This window comes from Cuculus canorus, chromosome 8 (genome assembly GCF_017976375.1).
Source record: "Cuculus canorus isolate bCucCan1 chromosome 8, bCucCan1.pri, whole genome shotgun sequence".
Classification (NCBI taxonomy): domain Eukaryota; kingdom Metazoa; phylum Chordata; class Aves; order Cuculiformes; family Cuculidae; genus Cuculus; species Cuculus canorus.
The window spans coordinates 22852687-22872676 of record NC_071408.1 but is presented as its reverse complement, the minus strand read 5'-3'; the positions used below and the strand labels follow the sequence as shown (position 1 = coordinate 22872676).

General features: G+C 36.8%; 1 protein-coding gene across 4 annotated transcripts in view; it reads right to left on the bottom strand.

Annotated features, from left to right (window-relative positions):
• TUT4 (terminal uridylyl transferase 4) overlaps positions 1-19990 on the bottom strand; it is a 48523-nt gene that overhangs the window by 23812 nt on the left and 4721 nt on the right. For 2 of the 4 annotated variants that reach the window (XM_054072384.1, XM_054072380.1), the window contains exons 2-10: positions 15283-15958; positions 13465-13628; positions 9826-9942; positions 7509-7686; positions 4308-4396; positions 3030-3081; positions 2232-2301; positions 1193-1319; positions 74-193 (exon numbers count right to left, since the gene is read on the bottom strand). In XM_054072384.1, the coding sequence (XP_053928359.1) occupies positions 74-193; positions 1193-1319; positions 2232-2301; positions 3030-3081; positions 4308-4396; positions 7509-7686; positions 9826-9942; positions 13465-13628; positions 15283-15844 (1479 nt within the window). In that variant the 5' untranslated portion in view covers positions 15845-15958. Of the gene's footprint in view, positions 1-73; positions 194-1192; positions 1320-2231; positions 2302-3029; positions 3082-4307; positions 4397-7508; positions 7687-9825; positions 9943-13464; positions 13629-15282; positions 15959-18029; positions 18155-19990 lie in introns of those variants that run through there. The other 2 variants (XM_054072383.1, XM_054072382.1) reach the window with 2 other exon arrangements.

Here is a 19990-nt window from a genome sequence, read left to right as displayed (position 1 = left end):
CTAAGACCTTGCAGAACGCAGGAATAACACCAAGAACTTAACAATAAGGTGACTATACTACCAAACCACTTACCCAATTGCCCAAATAGGATGGTAAAATACGTGGTTTTCTTTGTTGAAGGAAAAATATTACCATTAAGGCAAAGGAATATGAAGGAATCCCACCTTCAGCCTGACAGTCAATGTGACAGAGCTGTAAGAGAATAAATTGTTACTTTTCTGATGTAACAGCAGGATTTTAACTTAAATCTATTATAATAGGACAAATATTAAAGAAATGCAAGATACATACCAGATTGAAAAAGAAAATCCTTTATTGCAGAAACTGCAGCTGTCATACCATGCCACGTACACACAAAATGCAAATTACAGTAATTCATACAGTGCCTTAAGTTGTGCTACTTCATTACATTGTATGTCATTCTCTTCAGTTTCATCACATTTTCTGATTGTAGGGCACACTTATTTTCCAATCTAAAATTTCAGTCAACTATAAGATATATTTTATTGTGAAATATATCATGTAGAGAGCTGGGGACTCTATGCATCTGGCTGCAATGTGATACTGATCTCTTCTACAGTAACTCAAGAGAGAAGTAATAAATGTACTAGACTTTGAACAGTCCTTCGTCATTTCTACTGCTGCTACTTACAGGAATTTTTCTAAAAACGCCTCGCTAAATTAAGCAACAATACCACCATGCAACTGATCTTCCAATAAATCCGAGACATTTTAAGTCACGTATGGCCTGGCAGCAATTTCAGGATGGAATTACAAGACAGTTAATCACTGGCTGTGAATATTGTAACTTGGTTCCTGTTGAAGCCTCTAAGAAGTACAGCAGGGTATGACAACAGACCCTTTCTTGAGTAAGTTAACTTTTGTCAGCATGACCTCAATAGCAGAAAGTCTGCAAGACCCAACTGCTCTGTACAGCTGGTTTTCAAGGATAAATTAACTAGTTTTAAGGAGTCAGTGTAACAGCTTGTTAAAAGTAGAGCAGAAGTTTCATGTATATTTACAGTTTCACAACAAAATCTTCCATCTCGTTCTGACCTGTTAAGAAGTGAACTAGTGGCACAAAGTCCTTTTCTACAAACACATTCACGGTATATTACATATTACATTGGATGCAGTCCTTAAAAAGAAGAAATAAACATATTTAATTATCCTCAATATTTATATACTTACTCTTGCCCAGTAACGGAAAGCCAAAACCAAGGGAATAAGGACAGGCTCCAGTTTACCAAGTGCAGCCAGCAGGTCAGTGGTAAGGCAAGCCACATCATTTCTAGCACTTACTTTACATGTTAAACCACTGTAAGCACAAATGTAGAACAGGTAAGAAGTTATCACCTTGCATATACAGATGATGCATGGGGCAGGGGAAGAGTGGGGCATCACATCCATCATAATAAAGCCATACACCAGTGTCTCCTCGCATAAGAACCTGAACTTTTTAAACAAAAGCTACAGAATATAATCATGTTTTCTTTACTAGATCTAGAACTTGCAGAATTTCGTTACAGCTAAAAATGTGAAAAAGCATTAAGAATTTCCTGGAAGTTCTGCCATTACTTAATTGTACAATCTTGACTCAACCCCATGAATATCTTCCACATAGAAAATAAAGGCCTGTTGCATATTAAGAGTTGCTAAGCCCACAAAACAGCTGCTCTGAAGACTTCCAGTTTGCTTCTCGGAATAATTGCTCTCTTAGCACTTAAAAGGCACGTCCTTAATGTACAAACATAGGAAAAGATACACCCACCTTTGCTGTTTTTACTTCCCCAGTTTCAATCCCATACCCCTGGCCAGTCAAAGCAAGGTGGACATCACACAGCAACTGCATTTCATTCTGGAGGTTGCTATTTCTTAGGAATTGACTGAAACTGTCAGATGATGTGTCCTTACTGGTAACGTGTATCTTATAAATATTTTTAAATCCTTGGATTAAACTGCTGGCACAAATTTTAAATATCAGCTGACGACCATTCCACTCTTCCCCTATTTAACTAAAAGTAGAATCACTGTTTTCAGACTCTTACAACTAATAAGCTCTACGAGGCACAAAAACAACGCTAAGCTTTCTAGATTGTATTTTGGTGTATGAGCAATGTTAGCCAAATGTTACAGTAATACTTCTTGTCAGGAGTTCAGGCAAGCAGCTGCTATGAGCAAGCATAGTAGAAACTGGTATCTCATTAAAAATCCTTTCGGTAACACGTACCTTTTAACATCTTTGCAGAAGACAACAGGAACTTTGGCATGGAAATCTGACTCCACGTCTGAGTAGACAGCTAACCAAAGAGAAAAAAAACAAGTTTTCCCAACTGTGTCCTTAGAACTATTACATTTACACCACGCTTTTACAGAACAACCCAAGTTAAGTACTGCATAACTAACTAGTAAGCAGTATTTTCTGGGTACTTTTGATGCTTACCAGCAGGGAAAAAAATAACAACCCTTGTCAGGAAACGGGGCTGGCATCTCTTCTAGAACCTTCTGTCTTAACAGCATTGGAAAGACACAAGGCTGAATCTCTGACAAACCATCTGGGTAGTTTGAGAGCCACTTATGGAGCTGACCTATCAAAGTTTCCTGAAGGATCACAAATGTCTCTTGTTTCAAGATGTGTGGATTACAGGGTTAGATGACTTCCTGACAGACTATGGAGGCTACATGTTTCAGAAGTCTTGCAACAGTTCTCATTGATGGTCATATGCAAGTGGAAAAGGGCTTTCGGATTACTGCTTAGAATTTCTCTTACGAAGTTAAAAATACTTTTTGATCCAGCATCTAACGCTGTTAGCATAAATTCTGGGAATCTGAACTGGACTACCATTCTCCTGCTGCAGGTTCTCATTTTTCACTTGTGTTCATAAAAATCACATTCATAAAAACAGCTCAGATATAAAAATAGATTTTTTTTCAGCCAAAGTAAGCTTACAGAAAAATTAAGCATAAAACCAGCTGAACAGCAGTTGGAATGTTAATTAAACAGAAATGAGATGCAACTACAACTCACCACTGTTCTTCAAGATTTCAAGCACCTGTATCAGAACATCTGGTTGACTCATCTAAAATGACAAAAACCAGCAGGTTACATTATTCAGACTAAGCTATTTTATTTTACATTTTGTTTAAAACTACTTAGGTTGCACAACCAGTAACATCAAGCAGTTTCACAAAAGTGAAACCACGCGTCAGTATTAATGAAAAGGTTAACTGTATCTGTCTGCACCATGAAAACAGGTACTAGTAAGCATACTAGCCAGCGTCCTTTTAGCCTACAACATTTAACTAAAGTACTTAACTAATAATATTTAACTAAAATACTTCTGTTCTGGTTCTGTATTAACAGACTCCATAAAGTTAAAACAAAACACCTGCCATATACTCAACAGTTGCAATGCCAATATATGCCACTAAAACCACACAACAGTAAAGAATTTAATGTCAGTGCTTTCCCACAGGTTTTTAAAGGTTAAAATTTTTAAATGTGTTTTCTTTTCTCCCCAGAAATCATCTTAAGTGGGGTTTCAAAGATAAGCTACAAATAGTTCAAAGAAAAGCCAAAAATTAACACTCCTTTTGAGCCCTTGTGAAAAAGCAACATGGTATGCTCCACATACAATTGTTTGCAAAAAGGCTCCGTTCTGCTTCTTAACTGCAGTATCATTTCAAAATGCTATGTGTATGTTACCAAAACAGGTATCTTTAATTTCACTGTAAGGCATACAGCCAAAAAAAGAGCAAGTTCAGCAGCTGCCTCTAACAAGAACCTCTAATATCACATACTAAACATCAACCAACAACTTTAGTGTTTAGAGGTAAGTTACACTGCTCTGCAAGAATTCTGTACCACAATAAACTGTAAACTGCAGTGGGACATCTACTTGCAAGTGACAAATGTCAAAGGAAAATTTGTCACATTTAGCCCCACCTTTAAAAGGCAGAGGGATGGGGAAAGAAGACCTACAAGATTTTACTGTCTGAATCATAGGCACATAAAAGCACACTTATCCAGAGCCAACTATTTTCATATTGCTTCAATGCTTACTCAATAAAAATTTTTAAAGGCTAGAAAAACATTGTCCAAACCACCCACAATTAAAAGCTATCTAGTAAGCAATGAAAACTTTATCCACTTGATTCATAGACACCTGACATCAATTCAAAGATTATATGCTTTGTGCTGTTCTAACACCATACGCCCCAGCAGACGATGAAGGCAATGGAGTAGAAATAAATGTTGATGACCTGGACTCAAATAACAGCCTTAGTTAATATAATATCTACACACCTTAGGGGGGAATTTGATATCAATGTTAACATCGCTAGTCTTAAAAGCGAATCTAGTTAAACAGGAGCCATACATCCTCAGTGAACAGTCTGGAAGAGAGAGAAACATAATTATTTAACAGCTAGTAAATAAATTATTCTTTAATGGATGATGCATATCTCATTCTGGATACTGTACCTCACAGGTGGTACTCCCAGATTAATGAATATTGAACCACTTTGTCACCCCTGTGAAGGCTAGTCATTTCCATAACACAGCATCACAGGAAAACGGATCATTCAAACAGTATAATCACCATACGTCCCAAGTTTTTCAAGTTGTTTTAGACGATTTTTTAAATTTGCTTCAGTTTCGTTTGTTCTTAGAACAGAATTAAATACAAAATATTAATAACTGTCACCATCTCAGTGCAGGATTTTCTTTGACAGCTTTTGTTAACCACAGCTTCATTTCACTGCAGCAGTTTGCCAATTACAGAATTCTTTGTTGCCTCCATACATTTTGGCCAAAATTCTTTTTTTATGTGCTACATTCTGTTATTTTCATTAGCAAGTTCCTATGCACAATTCGTTATGAAACACGTACATAAAACGTAACTTCAATATAATCCAAGACACAGAAGTACAGTATCCATTTAGTGCTTTTGTATTAATACAGCTCCTTACTTGCAAAGATGTACAACAGATCTACACTAATTACAAAGTAACTATTCAGTAATAATACCATAAGAAATATCCTTCCACTCCATAAAAGCAGTTTATCCCACTTCATTATACAAGGCTTGTATATTAAACCTCTCCTGTAGTATATATTAGGGTTCTGACATCATTAAGTCAGATGAAAATCAAGACTACTTTCAATCCCTTCCAAACCCAACACTCTGCTTAAGCTGGGTCACCTTGAGCAAGTTGCCCATAACCGTGTCCAGCTGTGTTTTGAAAATCTCTAAGGATGGAGAGTCCTCAGCCTCCCTAGGCAACCTGTGCCAGTGTTTAACTAGCTTCACAGGGAAGTGGGTTTTTCTTAGTACCTTTATTTGTGTTCTGAGCGAGCTCTCTCAAACAGAACCATGACAAAACAACTCTTGAAAGAGAAAATTGACAGCTTCGGTCAAACCTTTCTCTTATTTTTCACTGCTCAGCCCTCTCAAAAATAATTTGTGTATGGTAAAAAATAATAGCAATAATAATTTGCAATTACTTCCAATGTTTTTTCATTGTAGCAAGAATTTTTGCATAGTTCTAGTGCAAGCTCAACAGCAAACCATGCCAGAACATTCCATGTTTTCTACATTGTACATGAATTAATTTTTTCCTAATTTAAAACTTAGGAAAACACATTCACTAAAACATAGTGGGCTTTAAAAAGTAGAATAACACATTGTCATTTACTACTACAGATGCCCCTTCACTCCTACTACACCCCCACATCAGCTCATCAGCCCAAACAAGTCAGACAGCCAAGCAGCACTAACAGTTAGTTTCAAGAGTATTTGCACAAAAGTAATAATTTCCTTTGCTTTGTCTCATGCCAATTTACTATCAGTGGCAATCTGAGCAGCATGTCAGAACAGAAGTCTGCACTTGGAGCCACATATGGCAACATTATAGAGAAAACCCCTTAGCAAACCTCCATCCTCCCACCCCCTCTTCTACTACCTAATGTTCAGGCATATATTTAATACAGCTCGTAAAACCGAACCTGATCATCCTGCAGCAAAATATCAAAGTCTTACTACCACTGTATTTTTATAGAGCAAAGGGGAAAAAAGTATTTCTGAAACAAAAGAATAGTGCAGAACATCCACCAAGTTTCAATACAGACGAAATAAAAGTTTGAAAACTTTTTTTTTGTCAATGAGATTAATACTTTAATCTGTTCAGATTCACTGAAAAACACTGTTAATAGAACATCAACATTACTATCGCTCCAAAAATCAGCTCTCAAACTCCCAGTGTATTAACTACAGCAGACAATGGCAAATCAGCGCAAAAGAGCAAATGTCAAATATTATTTTATTTTTATATTATTTTATTTTTATTTGCCGACAGTGGTATAAATTGGACTTGAATGTTTAACATGTCCTATTGAAGAAACACTGTACTTCTGAAGGAGGGGGAGGGAGAAGGCAACCATTCAGCTTATCCAGACAATTTTTACGAAGTTTATTAATGCACTGAATTTACTGACCTGCTGAAGCAAAAAAAATGGGACCAAGCACTTAACCTACTCAGACTTTTTTTTTTCCCCCCCCAAAATTACTCTTATTTTTAATCAACGTAACGCACCCAATCAAGAAAAAGGCAGATTAGGTACAATATTTAAATGTGGTTAAGTAAATGCAATATTTTGATCTATTTAAGACAATTCCAGAGATGCTGGGAAACCTCTCCTCATTTTAAGACCCCCTAAACATAAATATACATGAGAAGAAATACCTGCTAAACAATAACTCTTCTTGATTTTAATGACTTGTTTTAATGAACAGTTACTGATTAGCACCTGCAGAACTCTCCAGATCACAAGTAAGTACTGAAACTATCTCATATGCTTAACAAAGCCACTCACAGCTGAGGTCTTTTTTTTTCTTAAAGCTACGCTTTAAAAAACATTACACAATTTCTCTCTGCCTTGGAAGATGTTATAAACAACCGAAGGACTGGTAGCAGAAAGAAAAAGCCAAATTCATTTCAAACTCCTAATTTTCCCCTCCTGCTACATTTGTATTAGCTTAATTAAGTGCACTTGGGAAAAAAATATCTACTGTAACAGCTGGATATTCAGTAATGCTGAGTAAGGCACAGGTGGAAAGGTTTGTACAACTAGAGCCTGAGGAATATCCTCAATGGCTGCGGCTTTAAACACCATCAGAAGAAGAGATATTTCATGCCCTGGAAAGTTCCGATCTCCCATCAGAAATCACCACTTTTAAGAGGACCAAGAGCTTCAATAAGCACATACGTACCAGAAAGAAGCAAAAATAAGCACAATCCTATTTTCCTCTTTTTGTAGGTTTCTTAGCTCCTTTTAGATCCACTTCCAGTCTGTATTAAAATGCCTGCACATATTAATATTGTACAATATAAAAGTAATCTAACCCCAAATGCATTAGTTCACCATTAATGAAGGCCTCAGAATCTGTGTAAAAATACAGAGAAAGACACATTTTCACCTACAAAAAATGGAGAATACTGTGAATACCTGGTAAGGGCTGCTGAATAATTTTCTCCATCTCGCTTACAATTTCTTGACGAATTCTGAAGTCATCATCTGATATGCCTTGTTCATTTGCTGCCTCAATGAGTGTAAAACTCAGAGCAGCCAACTGTGCAGAAGAGGGGGGTGGGAGGGCACGCAGCTCATTTTCTTCTTGTTTTTCCTGAATAATTGTTGGATGATAAAAGTCAAAGCTGATATTTTAGGAGAAACTGGTTATCTCATACTATTGCATGATATCAGAACATACTGCTTGCCGTTTGTGTTCTTCTCTTTACGCGGTGCCCTGACCAAACACTTTTAAAGGCAGGAACTCTGCCCAGCCTAACTGGCAAACACACTAGAGTGGCTCTGAGAAATGACGGTAGATGCTCAGTGTTTAGAACTGAACACGTTGTTTCACAGCTGGCAACTGGGGAGGAAATCCACCGGGTTACATTCCTGAACCATATTTTCTGACAGTTCTGAAAATGAACTCATCCAAGGAGATGAAAACTGTAATTGTTCCTACACAATAAAAGTAATTGAGCTGAGAAAGTCACACAGATTTTTTTCATAGTGGATTGTACTTGAAGGCAAGGTAGCAGAGGCAGAAAAAGTATTCCAAAAAATTGTGGAAAGTTGAGTCCCATTGCTATCTAAACAGCTGGTCCCAGAAAGCACTATTTTTTAGTGCATCAAGCAACAATAAATTTAGTTCAACAGCAAAAATTACATCAGATGCATCAAGTCATTTGGGTATAAGTACAACAGTCACTTCTCTCACAAATTCATCAACTAAATGAAACATGTGACTGACAACAGAAATAAATAACAACCAGAAAATAATCATGCACTTAGTAAACACAATCCAGTACAAAAATGTTTGGTTAGTTCTAGGCTGCATCTCTCAACTCTTCTGTTTCCACGTGAACAAATTCAGCATAAGAAAGAATATGTGTGTTTTTAAAGGGCTGTGTTTTTTTTAATAGCACTGCCTTAGGGTTTTTCTTGAGTAGTTAAGCTACAGCTGCTGCTAAGCTGATTTGCCAGTCATATACCTCATAGGCAGAGCCGTAAACAGGTAATATTTTATGAAGTAACGTTTAGTCAGTCACATACCACTATCACTGTAATGTGGCACACAATGTAATGCTACTGGAAAACAAGTGTTGAAAACTGAAAATGCTCCCTGTCCTCTAGCATTTCCATTCAGTGGTAAAGAAACTCACTCCTCAATGCTTATCTCCACACCTAGATGAAAGGCATGGTGTGAAAGTGTTTCCATATCAAACATGGGGCTGGTTTGTTGCTATTTTGGTCTTTTTTTTTTTTTCCTCCTCTATGATGCAATTTAGCTGACAGCAAGGGAACCAGACTCCTTTACAAATAATAACCAAACATACTACGAAAATGTTACTTTCCAACATGTAATGGATATATGGCATTCAGTTATCCAAGTGTTAGCGTGCATATGATAGAATTAGAGCATTAATTACTAACAGAAGTATGGTAAGAAATACATGGAAACAGGAATAAGCAATTCACTGAATTTTGGGGAATGGTTGTAGGAAGAGCAATTTTAACCCTCTGAATCACAAAACCCTACTTACTTGGGAATTTGCAGCTCTTCATCAGCATTTGCAAAAATGGGTTGGCAAGAAAATCTGTGCACCTTTTACTGGACTTCATGCATGTAAAAGTTCTTTAAAGCAAAGCAAACAGTAACACCATGGTATCTGATAAAGAAACTGTTTTTCTCTTTGAAAGCCTTATAACTGTTTTTCATATTAAACACATACATAAACCTAGGGAGATGATGAGTGACTCAGGAACCAAATCCCTCCCTACTTTAACTCCCTTTTTTACAGTCTAGACGTACTATTCACTCTGCTCACCCATCACAGAAAGGATGTAGATAAAAACTTCACAAGTCAGACAAAAGAGAAACAAAACAGGAAAAAAGCAACATCCTCCAACTCCACCTCCAGTCCCTGGAGGTCCTTGCTAGCAACAATATTATTTTTGGAGAAACAGAAGTACTAAATATGTTTCTCACCTACGCTACCTTGCTTTCTGTTACTAAAAGTATAATGAGCTTCCAACTACTCAGAGACACTAATTCAGAAGCAATGACCAAAAATGTTTTTTCCTCTCTACTTGGAGAGATCATCAAGCCCTTCCTCTCAAACAGAAAAAAAAGCAAGTGGAATTGGTGGTTTTCTGCTCAGCACACAAGATTTCACCTAAATGAAGACGACCAGAGAAAACATACCACATAAAAAAAGAAAAAAAATCAGTCAAAATGTATTTGTTAACTTACCATTATATTTTTCTTATGACGTTTTTCTTTAATATGCTTGTGAGCTCCCTGGATATTTTCAATGTGAACTAAGCAGAGCTTGCATAGATACTGACAGTTGGTGTATTCTGGGGAGCGCTGAGGAAAAGAGGCCATAGATTAAAAGAAAATGCTTCTGCCAATAGTCTCTTAAAAACTCGATTCTTTGAATAACAAATCAAATTTAACAACTATGTAACACGTGTAACACCAAGGTGCTTTGCAAACATTAAGTAATCTTCAAAAAAAACACAGCGGAAATGGATTTTTAGCCACATGACAAGTGGGGAAAGCAAGGAAAGGAAGCAAGATGACTTGAATATTACACTTCTCAGTAATTTTTACTAAGGCAAGATTAAGACTGAAGAGTTTATGCCTCTTAAGGCTAACCTAAAGGCCAGTAAGCCATTCCTTTGTCAGCTCAAGCTTTTAATAACTATGGATTTATTAAATCTCAGCATCTATCCTCCTTTCTCTGACGAGAAAATGGGAAATATTCATCTATTATCTACTCCACATGTTATGACAGATGGTGCTGTTGTTTGGCTAGCATATTCACAGCGAACTGTCCAAGTACTGCATTTTTTGTTCTATTAAAAAGGGTGGGGCTGGCCAACATGGAGGAAGATAGCCAATTTCTGACTTACTAATGACCATACCCTGGATAAGGCAGGATCTGCTGACAAGAGGTAAGATTGTTTCATTTTGATTAATAACTTGGGATGCTCAGAACTGGAGAAACATGCAGAACAAGCACCTTTTTGTACAGACAGTGGGAAAGGCAGAGCACACAAATGGAGTGCTGTCACCTGGGAGACTCCTGAGAGGCTGCAAAAAGCATCTAAGCCTCAGAAGATGAAGGGCATGGGGGAAAAAAATCACAGTTTTCCTAGGGTCCAAGAGGAGATACTGTGGAGTTTATTCAATGAGGAAACCACCAAGATCAACTAGACTAAGATGCAGAAAGGACCATCTCTGCAAAGATGAGGGGGGGGTCAGAAATACTGCACTTTAATCTGTCTGATCCTGAAGTTCCATTTTCTTGTTCTAATAAAACATAGCTATAGAGGTTGGAAATATTTTTACATGCTCACTGCAAAGACAAAAGGACCCAAATGAAAAGCCTTGGGTTTCCTCTAGGCTTGTTAGCATTCTTCCAATAACTGCTATCAGTTATAACTGGGAGATAAAAAAACCCTACTTAACGTTTTCATCTTAATTCTATTACATCTCTATTTACTAAAACCAAAAAGTATACTGAAAACACCAGATGTTTGAACAGTGACATAATAATGAATAAACAGAGAACACCATTTTAAGACACTAAGGAGGACTACAGATCAGTTAAACAACTCTGACTTACTATACTAAAACTTAAACCACTGCTAAATTTGGGCAAGTTTTTCCACTTGCTGAGACTGATCTTTTGCTTTATTTGTAGGGAAAAAAAAGGTCTCATACCCTCTAACTGCAGGGTAAATATCACTTTAAATTAACACGGTCAATTATGCTTTTATTACTAATTCTCTTCATCCTTAATTCCTATAGGACAGATACCAAGTAAGATGAAATTAAACATCGATTTGGAAAAGAACTTATAGACAGTTATACTTGGCTAGCTCGGAAGATTCAAGTATTCAACAACTGATGATTGAAGTAGATTTAAAATATTTTACAACTCTTCTAAATCTGAATGAATATCAACAATAATAATATTTTTAAAAATCAGGTATTTCTTTACATTACTGATCTGCAGTGTTACGTCAACACGTGTTGCCAGAAAACTGAATCACGTAATGCCTTTTATTTTGCCCTTATTGTAAAGCCTTTTTTAATCATCCAGCTATGCGTAACACCAGTGAAAGGGGCAAGGACCTCAGAACAGCAAGACAAAAAAAAGCTACAGACCAGTACTAGAATAAGACAGATGCATCCAAACAAGCCAGGCCTCGTGAAATTTGTGCTTGGATATTCAGGGAGCTGATCCATCTCAGAGTCTGCTGTATGTTACAGAATTCACAGAGAATGGCAAGGTTACAGATCACTGATAAAGAGAAACTTAATAATATCTTTAAAAGGCTAAAGAGGATGAGCCAAGGAATTAAGAGACCAGTCGGAATTAGCAACCAGAAAAAAACTGCAATAAACTAAGTTATTAATAAGCACATAAAAAACCAAGTCACAGTGACAAACTGATCTATTAAAAACTAACTGTATTAAATCAATTTTAGGGTTGCTTTTTAAAACATAAAATCACAGGACTTAAAGATGCAGCAGCAGATGTTGTATCTTGAATTTTAAAAAGTTTTTGTCACTTGTCATAGTATCAGTTTCAAAAGGAGACCATAAGTACTACCTAAATAAAGAACAATAAGGTGGCAACAAAATGCTGAGGAAGCTGTCCTCAGAACACACACACGTAGACTGGTTCACCATTAGTCTCAAAGTATGTGCCAAGTATTTTTCAACAGGTGTCTTTCTGGAGTCAGAAACATTCATATTTCCGTTGAAGACTGCGGAGATGCAATAGAGGGTATGCTGACTACAAATGCAAAACATAACAATTTCTGAGACATTACAGAAGATGCAAGATGACAAAAATTCAGTCATCACAATAAATTAGAGAAACTGAATAAATAAGCTGCAATTGAATAAAAGCAAAGCGAAGCATCATTCCTCCTTAGACATTATCAATTGCAAAAAAACAAGGGGCTGGCAACATCTGATTGGGTGTTTCTTGACAAATGGATACTGGGATCACTGCTGGTCAAACCACAAGCCAACATTCTATTTGCTGCTAAAAAAGCAGATATCATAAACACAAATGTTATATTTCAGACAGATGAAGTCAGCTTTCCACTTCATAAGACCTCAGCTGAAATTGCATGTCTAATTTTGGATACCATTCACATGGTGGATGCCTACAGAAAAGTGACAAGAATGAACCAGTAACTAAAAAACCCTTAAGACTGACAAAGAGTGAGTCTAAAGAAGAGACTGTTGGAATGGTAATGATCTTCAAATGTGCAAAAAGCCCTTGAAAAAAGTAACAAGTTTATCTTTATTTTCCTAAGACAATATAAGAGGGACTAAAATGCTGCAAGGGACACTCACACTAGACATTAAGAAAAACTTCTGCGTTACCTATACTATGAAATTTGTTTCACTAGAGATAATATTAAGAACAGTTTAGACAAACATTTTGAAGGAGTCATCTTCAATACAGGTGACTGACTGGTGGAAGGATAATACACTGAACATAGCGCAACTTTCCTTTTAACCCTATATTCTGAGTTTGCAGGTAACCAGGATTTCTAGAAAAACTTAGGTAAGTAATGAAACTGTAAAACTTCATGTCTGCACAGTTAAAAAATATTGTTCTACAGAGGCTACATGAACCACAAAAGGAACAGTAAGTTTTAAATTCACATGATCTGTCATGATGAAAGACTAGTCAACTACTAAGAATAATATCTTAGATCACTAAAGCAACACATTATAAAGAATAAAGAGATAGTGGCAACAGGCTCTGGTAGAAATACCACCCAACCAGAAATATGGTGATGATAATGGAAGAAGACACACTTTGTCTTTTTTTATCTGATCAATAATTCAACCTACTTTTTCAAGTCGGGTGATATAGTCTCTTTCCAGACGCTCTTCAGCTTGTTTCAGTCCTAGTTGCTGTTCAGATGTTAGATTAGATTCATCAATAACAGCAGTGTTCTCTAAATATGTAGCATCCAAAGCATGTTCTTTATTTGATTCAGAATTCTTTATTTTATCTAGAGAAAGAAATAGTTATTATTACTCAAGGAGAGGAAAAGTGAAAGCACAGAGCTGTTAAGAGCATCTCACTAAGGAGCCAGACACAAATTAGAGCTAAATTCATTTTTTGTCCAAAGGCTGGCTAAAATCACCTTAGATGTTAAGAGTCTTCCAGCATGTTAACCAGTATTTTAGAGAGACTTCAGAGACTCGTCTGCTAGGAGTGCTACCAAAAAGAGAAAAAAAAAATAGTAGATTCTTTTTGTGTTTCAGTCATAACTTCACAGTCTGTAAATTCATCAAGGCGAAAAGGTTTTTTTTTCGTTATGCAGAACAGAGTATGAGAGATCCTGACTGATGCTGTACTGCAACAGAAATATTAGGCTTAGAAGTTTTTACACAATGCATTTTGTTAAGGAAGCAGTCATACAACTGCCTTAAAGACATTCACCCAAATGATCTTGCAGAGATAGTCATCAGGTATTTCAAGCTCTCGATTTAGACGGCTGCTGGAGTTGCATTTGACCACACCGTGATACCTTGCCGCCCACAGCTAGCAACCATGGAGCTCTGGAACGCTGCTACTCACAAACACGCAGGGTAATTCTGAAAGGCCAGTTCCTCCAGATGCCTATGATGTGTTCATTGTCCACTAATCTGACAAACATCTACATCTTATTACAGTATTTTTTACATCAGCAAAGCGAGTGTTTCTTTTTTTCTTTTGTTTCAAATGAGATCTGTGGTCTCAAAATCACCAGGAATCAAAACCAAGCAATTTTCAGGTCCTGGTTTCTCAATGACAGATGGTCCCTACAGTACATGACAGTGGTCTACACAGAGCTGACTGATCATAGGATGCTGCCATTTCAATTTGTTTTTCCAGTTAAATTTTATTAAGATAGCTAAAAAAAATACGCACTTTAATATTTTCCTAGTATTTCCACACAAGCAACTGCTGTAGCTGTTGCAACAATGGGAAATAGTTCAAACAGAAGGTCTGCACTGGCACACTGTCTTAAGGCAGCATTTTTATTAGAAAAACATGCATTCTGAAGAAGTGCGACAAAACCTGAACTTAACCTGAAATGAGACAAACACTAATCCGTGTATTTAATTCTGAAATTGAAACACGTATGTAAGAACTGAACACTTGTAAGGGTAATCACTGGTGGATGGTGGGTATTCCAGAGCTCCCTAAACTGAAAAGCCATCTGCCAAAACATATTTTAAACATTTTTAGTAACAAAAAGAGCACAACTATCACAGGAATAAAAAGGTAAATATTTTTCCCCTACCTATAAAAAAACCCCTTTTGTCACAGATTTCCCCCCGATCTTTCTGAAGAATATCAATAGCTGGCATTTTCATAAGTGGCAATAATATTATGAAGGCTTCTCCCCTCCCAAGATGTTAGATTCAAAAAACTGCCTCAAACCCACACACACTAAAGTATCTTGCAAAGATGTTTAGGACTTAGGCATGAGAAAAAAAAAGGACAGCTGCTACCATAATCTCTATTCACTAAGAAATATGCTTGTATTAATAGTATGTTCTCTCTAAATGTAATCAGCAACTGATGCGCAAAGAGCAACATTTCAAAGCTCGTTTCAGACTGTTGACAATTTTACCAGAAGAAAAATTAATAAAGCAGCGTTGAATAATACTCACTGAAGTCCTCTGGCTTATGCTCCATTTTCCTTTGATCTGAAGCAGTCTTACCAGGATCTCCAGTCTGAACAACACTGGTCTTCAAAGCATGAACTCCCAGTGGGTTTTCCAACACCAGTTTCCCTTTCTGTGTAGCTGTTAAACTCTCCGTACTGACTCCATTCCCTGAAACATGGGAGCCTGGAAAGTTTTCTCCCACTGGCTGAGCTTTTGTCTGTTTCAGGCTTTCCACTGCTGCTGATACATTAGAAAACTTCTTTGCTTTTCCATGACTTCGATCCTGACCATTTGACCCCACATCTTTAATTCCAGGAATACAACTATTGACTTTGCATGATTTATTGTCTCCTTGTTTTTCAGAAAAACCATCATTTTGCTTACTTTTTTTGCTGCTATTCCCACTTGGAGAGCTTCTCCCAACATCCTTCACAGATTTGTCATTTCTATTATGTTTATAATTTTGATTATTTGTAACTTTGACTGCTTTGCCCTCCTCACAGACAAGACGGACAGACTTCCTTGGGTCGTGATTTCCATTCTTTGAGCTCTTGGCCTCTTCCATTATAGTGAAGACCTGCTTCTCCTGTCTCTTGAGACCACTTGAAGTGTAACTCTTCAGCAATTTGCAGTTGATTTTAAATCCACTGCGCAGGCAAGGATTGTAGCTGATTGTCTACTGAAGAAATAAGACATTTTTAAACTGAAGGAAAAATATCAAAGCTCTACATAGACAACACATTAAAATAAGCCCCTCTGAAGAACAGCGTAACTACAAATTATTATTGGATGTTCTCCCCTAGGCATAAGAGAATTTTCATAACACACTCTATATTAAAGTAAAACTCATTAACTTTTTGATCATCTTGACTTGTATTTAAAAGAGGAGGGGATATGAAGAGAAGAAAAATGGCAGAACATGGTAAAAAAACACTAAGTGATAAACCTGCCAACAGCCTGCTTTTTTCTTTCCTTCCTATTTTTGGCTTTCTGAAAAAAAAACAAGATCCAAGAAATCTGCAACTACACTGGGGAAAAAAAAAAAAGAAAAGAAAAGATTTAACACATCTGAAAAATACCCCTCAATAAGTGTACAGCTCAAATTAGGCACTAGAGAAAACTAATTCAGTTTCCAGAAAGCAAGCTCTGTTTTATTAACTCATTTTTTTTAAAAAAGTATTTAGAGATACAGCTCCAAGTATTACTAATAAATCTGACCTACCACCTGCATCCACAGATACTCAAGCACATTTTCAACACAAGAGGATTCTCATGCAAGTTAATTGCCATCAATTCAGCAAGATTTTGCTTAGTCAAAAGCCCAAGTAGTAAATATTTTGTTTAGCAGATTAACTTTACTTATCTAAACCTCAGTCCTTTAGGCGCTATATCATCTGAGCTTTATGTTGGAGACAACTCAAAGATTGTTTTTCCAATGGGAAGCTAAGCATGAGTAAGTGGGTCTGTTTGTAAGGAATGTACTCTCAATATAGAAAATGAAGGGGGAATCTGTAATCAGAACTTGGATTTAATATTTTTTTTAATATAACCTTGGACAGCAAAAAATAATTATGAGAATGAATTATTAGAAATAGAAGAAAATAAATTTTATGAAACTATAGCAAGATATGGATTTTGGGAACACAGAGTTTCTCTCTTTCCTGCCCATCTACACATTTTGTAGGTAAAAGCATGATGCATAGAAATTTCAAAATAAGTAGCTTATCATTTAGTTAAAAAAAGGAACAGAAAGGTCAATGAATTACAACTATCAAAAGTACCACAATGTACTTTTGTATGGAAATAATGAGAACCAGAAGGAAGAATTAGAATAAAAAGTCTGGCTAAAAAAAAAAATCTTTCTGAATATTATCAGTACAAAGGATAGTAATTTTTTTTTCAGGGTATATAATATAGTTACTATCTCTTACTTTAAAGGACACAAATCAGAAAATGCTTCAGGACACAAAGCACCTACTATAAATGCTTATCTTAAGCCTCTATTGACGTAATTGAAAATACACATTATCTTCAAAAATTAAAAAAAACCAAAACAACCAACCAACCCCCACAAAAATTTTCATGAAGTTACAGTCAGCATCACAGTCCTTAGAAAATTATAAATGAAAAAAAAATCCATATTACTAAATTCATTCCAAAGGCTAAGTATTTTACCTCACAAACACATTTAATTAATATTACAACTATTTTCTATTAAACACTGATCACACCTGGCTCTTACTTCTAGACCAAAAGTCAAAGATAAACAGTATTTGCCTTTGGATTGCAGTCAGTGTTTCTGACAGCAATTCTTATGAGCCCAAGCCTCCATGGCAAGGACAGTCCAGCATCCCCATGGCTGGCTAAATCATTCTAACTACCTGTATAAAGGCACTGCTCTACAGACTGGTGAGATGTCATCGCTACACGCATGATGTCGCTATCGTTAAACTGTACTCTACTGTGAAGCTTTTTTATCTAACCAAAAGAGAAAGTAGAGTAGGATTTGTCAAATTCTAAACCATTCCTTATGCTTTAGTTGCTCAACCTGATGAGGGAAAAAAAACAAAACAACAATTAAAAACCCCACACACATCAGCTCCACTCTCGCTTTAGTTTGTTTCTGCCACTCTTCAACTCTGGACTGCAGCAAACCAAGGCCACACTTCCACGTTTACTGAAAAGCATTGTAGGTCGGCCCCAACCCCGATAGGAGCAATAACACCCTTTCTTCAACCCTGAGTACTTACTCCCACTCCTCGGGCTGCTCCCTTCTTTGTGCAGCTCAGCAGTGAACAAAACCGGAAAACCAATCCAGCTTAACATAAAGCTGGCACAGGGGAGGAGGAGGAGCAGGAGCTGGTAATAACAAACAAGTAGTAGGGTGGGGACAGCTTCTCTTGGCACCATACCCAGCTTAAAGCTACCATGAAGCTCCAACACTGGAGGAAAACTGAGGCTTCATTTTGCTCTACTTTTTCTAAGTGTCTAATTGTTAGATTCATATTTTGCGAAAAGGTTCGGAAAAAATTTTAAAAAAAAGCTCATGTAGGCTCAAATTATTTGCCCTCATCCACTCAATAAAAACACAGTTACATATTCAAAGAGAATATATAAGCTTTAATCAAATGCACAAACTTAACAGGAAAAAAACAACTAAGGCAGCTGCTAATAAACACTATCTTCATACCAACTAATAAACTAATAAACTGAGTACTGTGATAACATTACACATTAAACGAACGAATGTAATCAAATGCAAGTAGTTAAGGTTAAAAAGCACAGATAAACTCTTTATTCCTGAGAAATATGAATAAAGACAGATTGTGAAGCCTCCTAAGACAAGAACATTTTGTGCAAAAAGTTAAGAGTTCCACAATGGAATTCACAATCTAAAATGCTAGGACATGACTAATGAAGTTGTACTTTGGATTTTTTTTGCTTTTTTTACTTTTTAATGCTGAAACAATTTAGCAAACAATAATAAAAAAAAATCTAAACTGCTGTAACATATTCAACAGTACCCTACAAAGAACTGCAAGGCAGACCAACTAATAGAACTTGACATGAAAAACAAAAAAGAGACCACTACTGAACCCAAGACAGTCTCAAAAAGATTCTTCCTCCTCTGTCAGATCTCAGCCATCTACACAGGAGAGAGAGGGAAATGGGAGGAGGTAAAGGAGTGCCTCCGAAAAGAATAACATGGTTAGAAACAAAACACTGGAGTGAATCAGTGCTGAGGCGGCATCTTTCTAGAAACCTGGACTGCACATCTTATTCACAAGCTCAGGCTCACACCAAATTGCCAGATCTGGAATCAAGTAAGAGTTTTCTTCCTGGCAGGCTGGCAACAAAAACAGAGTTTTCCACCTGCATCTGCAAAGTGGAGTATGATTCACCTGCTTAAGTCATTTCAGCATATTTCATTTATTCAACAGCCTGGTGTCCCAAGGGACTTGGTTTCCCTGATTCCCGAATGTTGATTTCTGAATGTACGAGGCCAGTCCCTCCTCTGAAATCTAGCTCAACTCCTGGCATCGTGTATAAAAACAATCTGGCTGCAATACAGCAGCTTGAGGTCAGACAAGACAACACCTGACCTCGCACTCCAGAAAATTATTAAGCCTATACTAACCTGTAACGATCAAATTTAAAATGTTTAAAATCAGCTTTGATTTCACTACTGCAGAATTCATTTTAGGCTCACAAAATGAAGGAACGAGACTGTTTCACTTTCATTTCTGCCAGTTTCTTTTGTTTCCTCCCTCTCTCAGACTAGCATGAAACTTCTTGCATTTGAATTGCAAAAAACTCAGGGTAATGCTCACTTACAAAAATGGAAAAAACCCCACACTTTCAAGAAGATATTTCTACTCACCTGCCCTTCCACTCCTTCCTCCTGAGTTGTTCAACTGTATTTAAATCCTTCAGAAGCACACACTCTGGGTCAGACTTTGCCGTAATAGGGCCTTATCAAAGATGAAGGCCAATATAAATCATGAGCTCTTTTCACTCCAAGTTGCTCTTTTGCAAAGCATTTCTTTTTTAATTGTTTCATTAGCAGCAGAACTGAATGTATGCGCTTTCCTATACATTCATTTTGTGCTCCTCTGTCACAGGCTCGATCTCAGCCCACTGGGCAAGTGAAAGAGACCTACTGTAGCTAGAGGAACATACGTGCTGGTTGGCCTTAGCTGCTTCCTAAGAG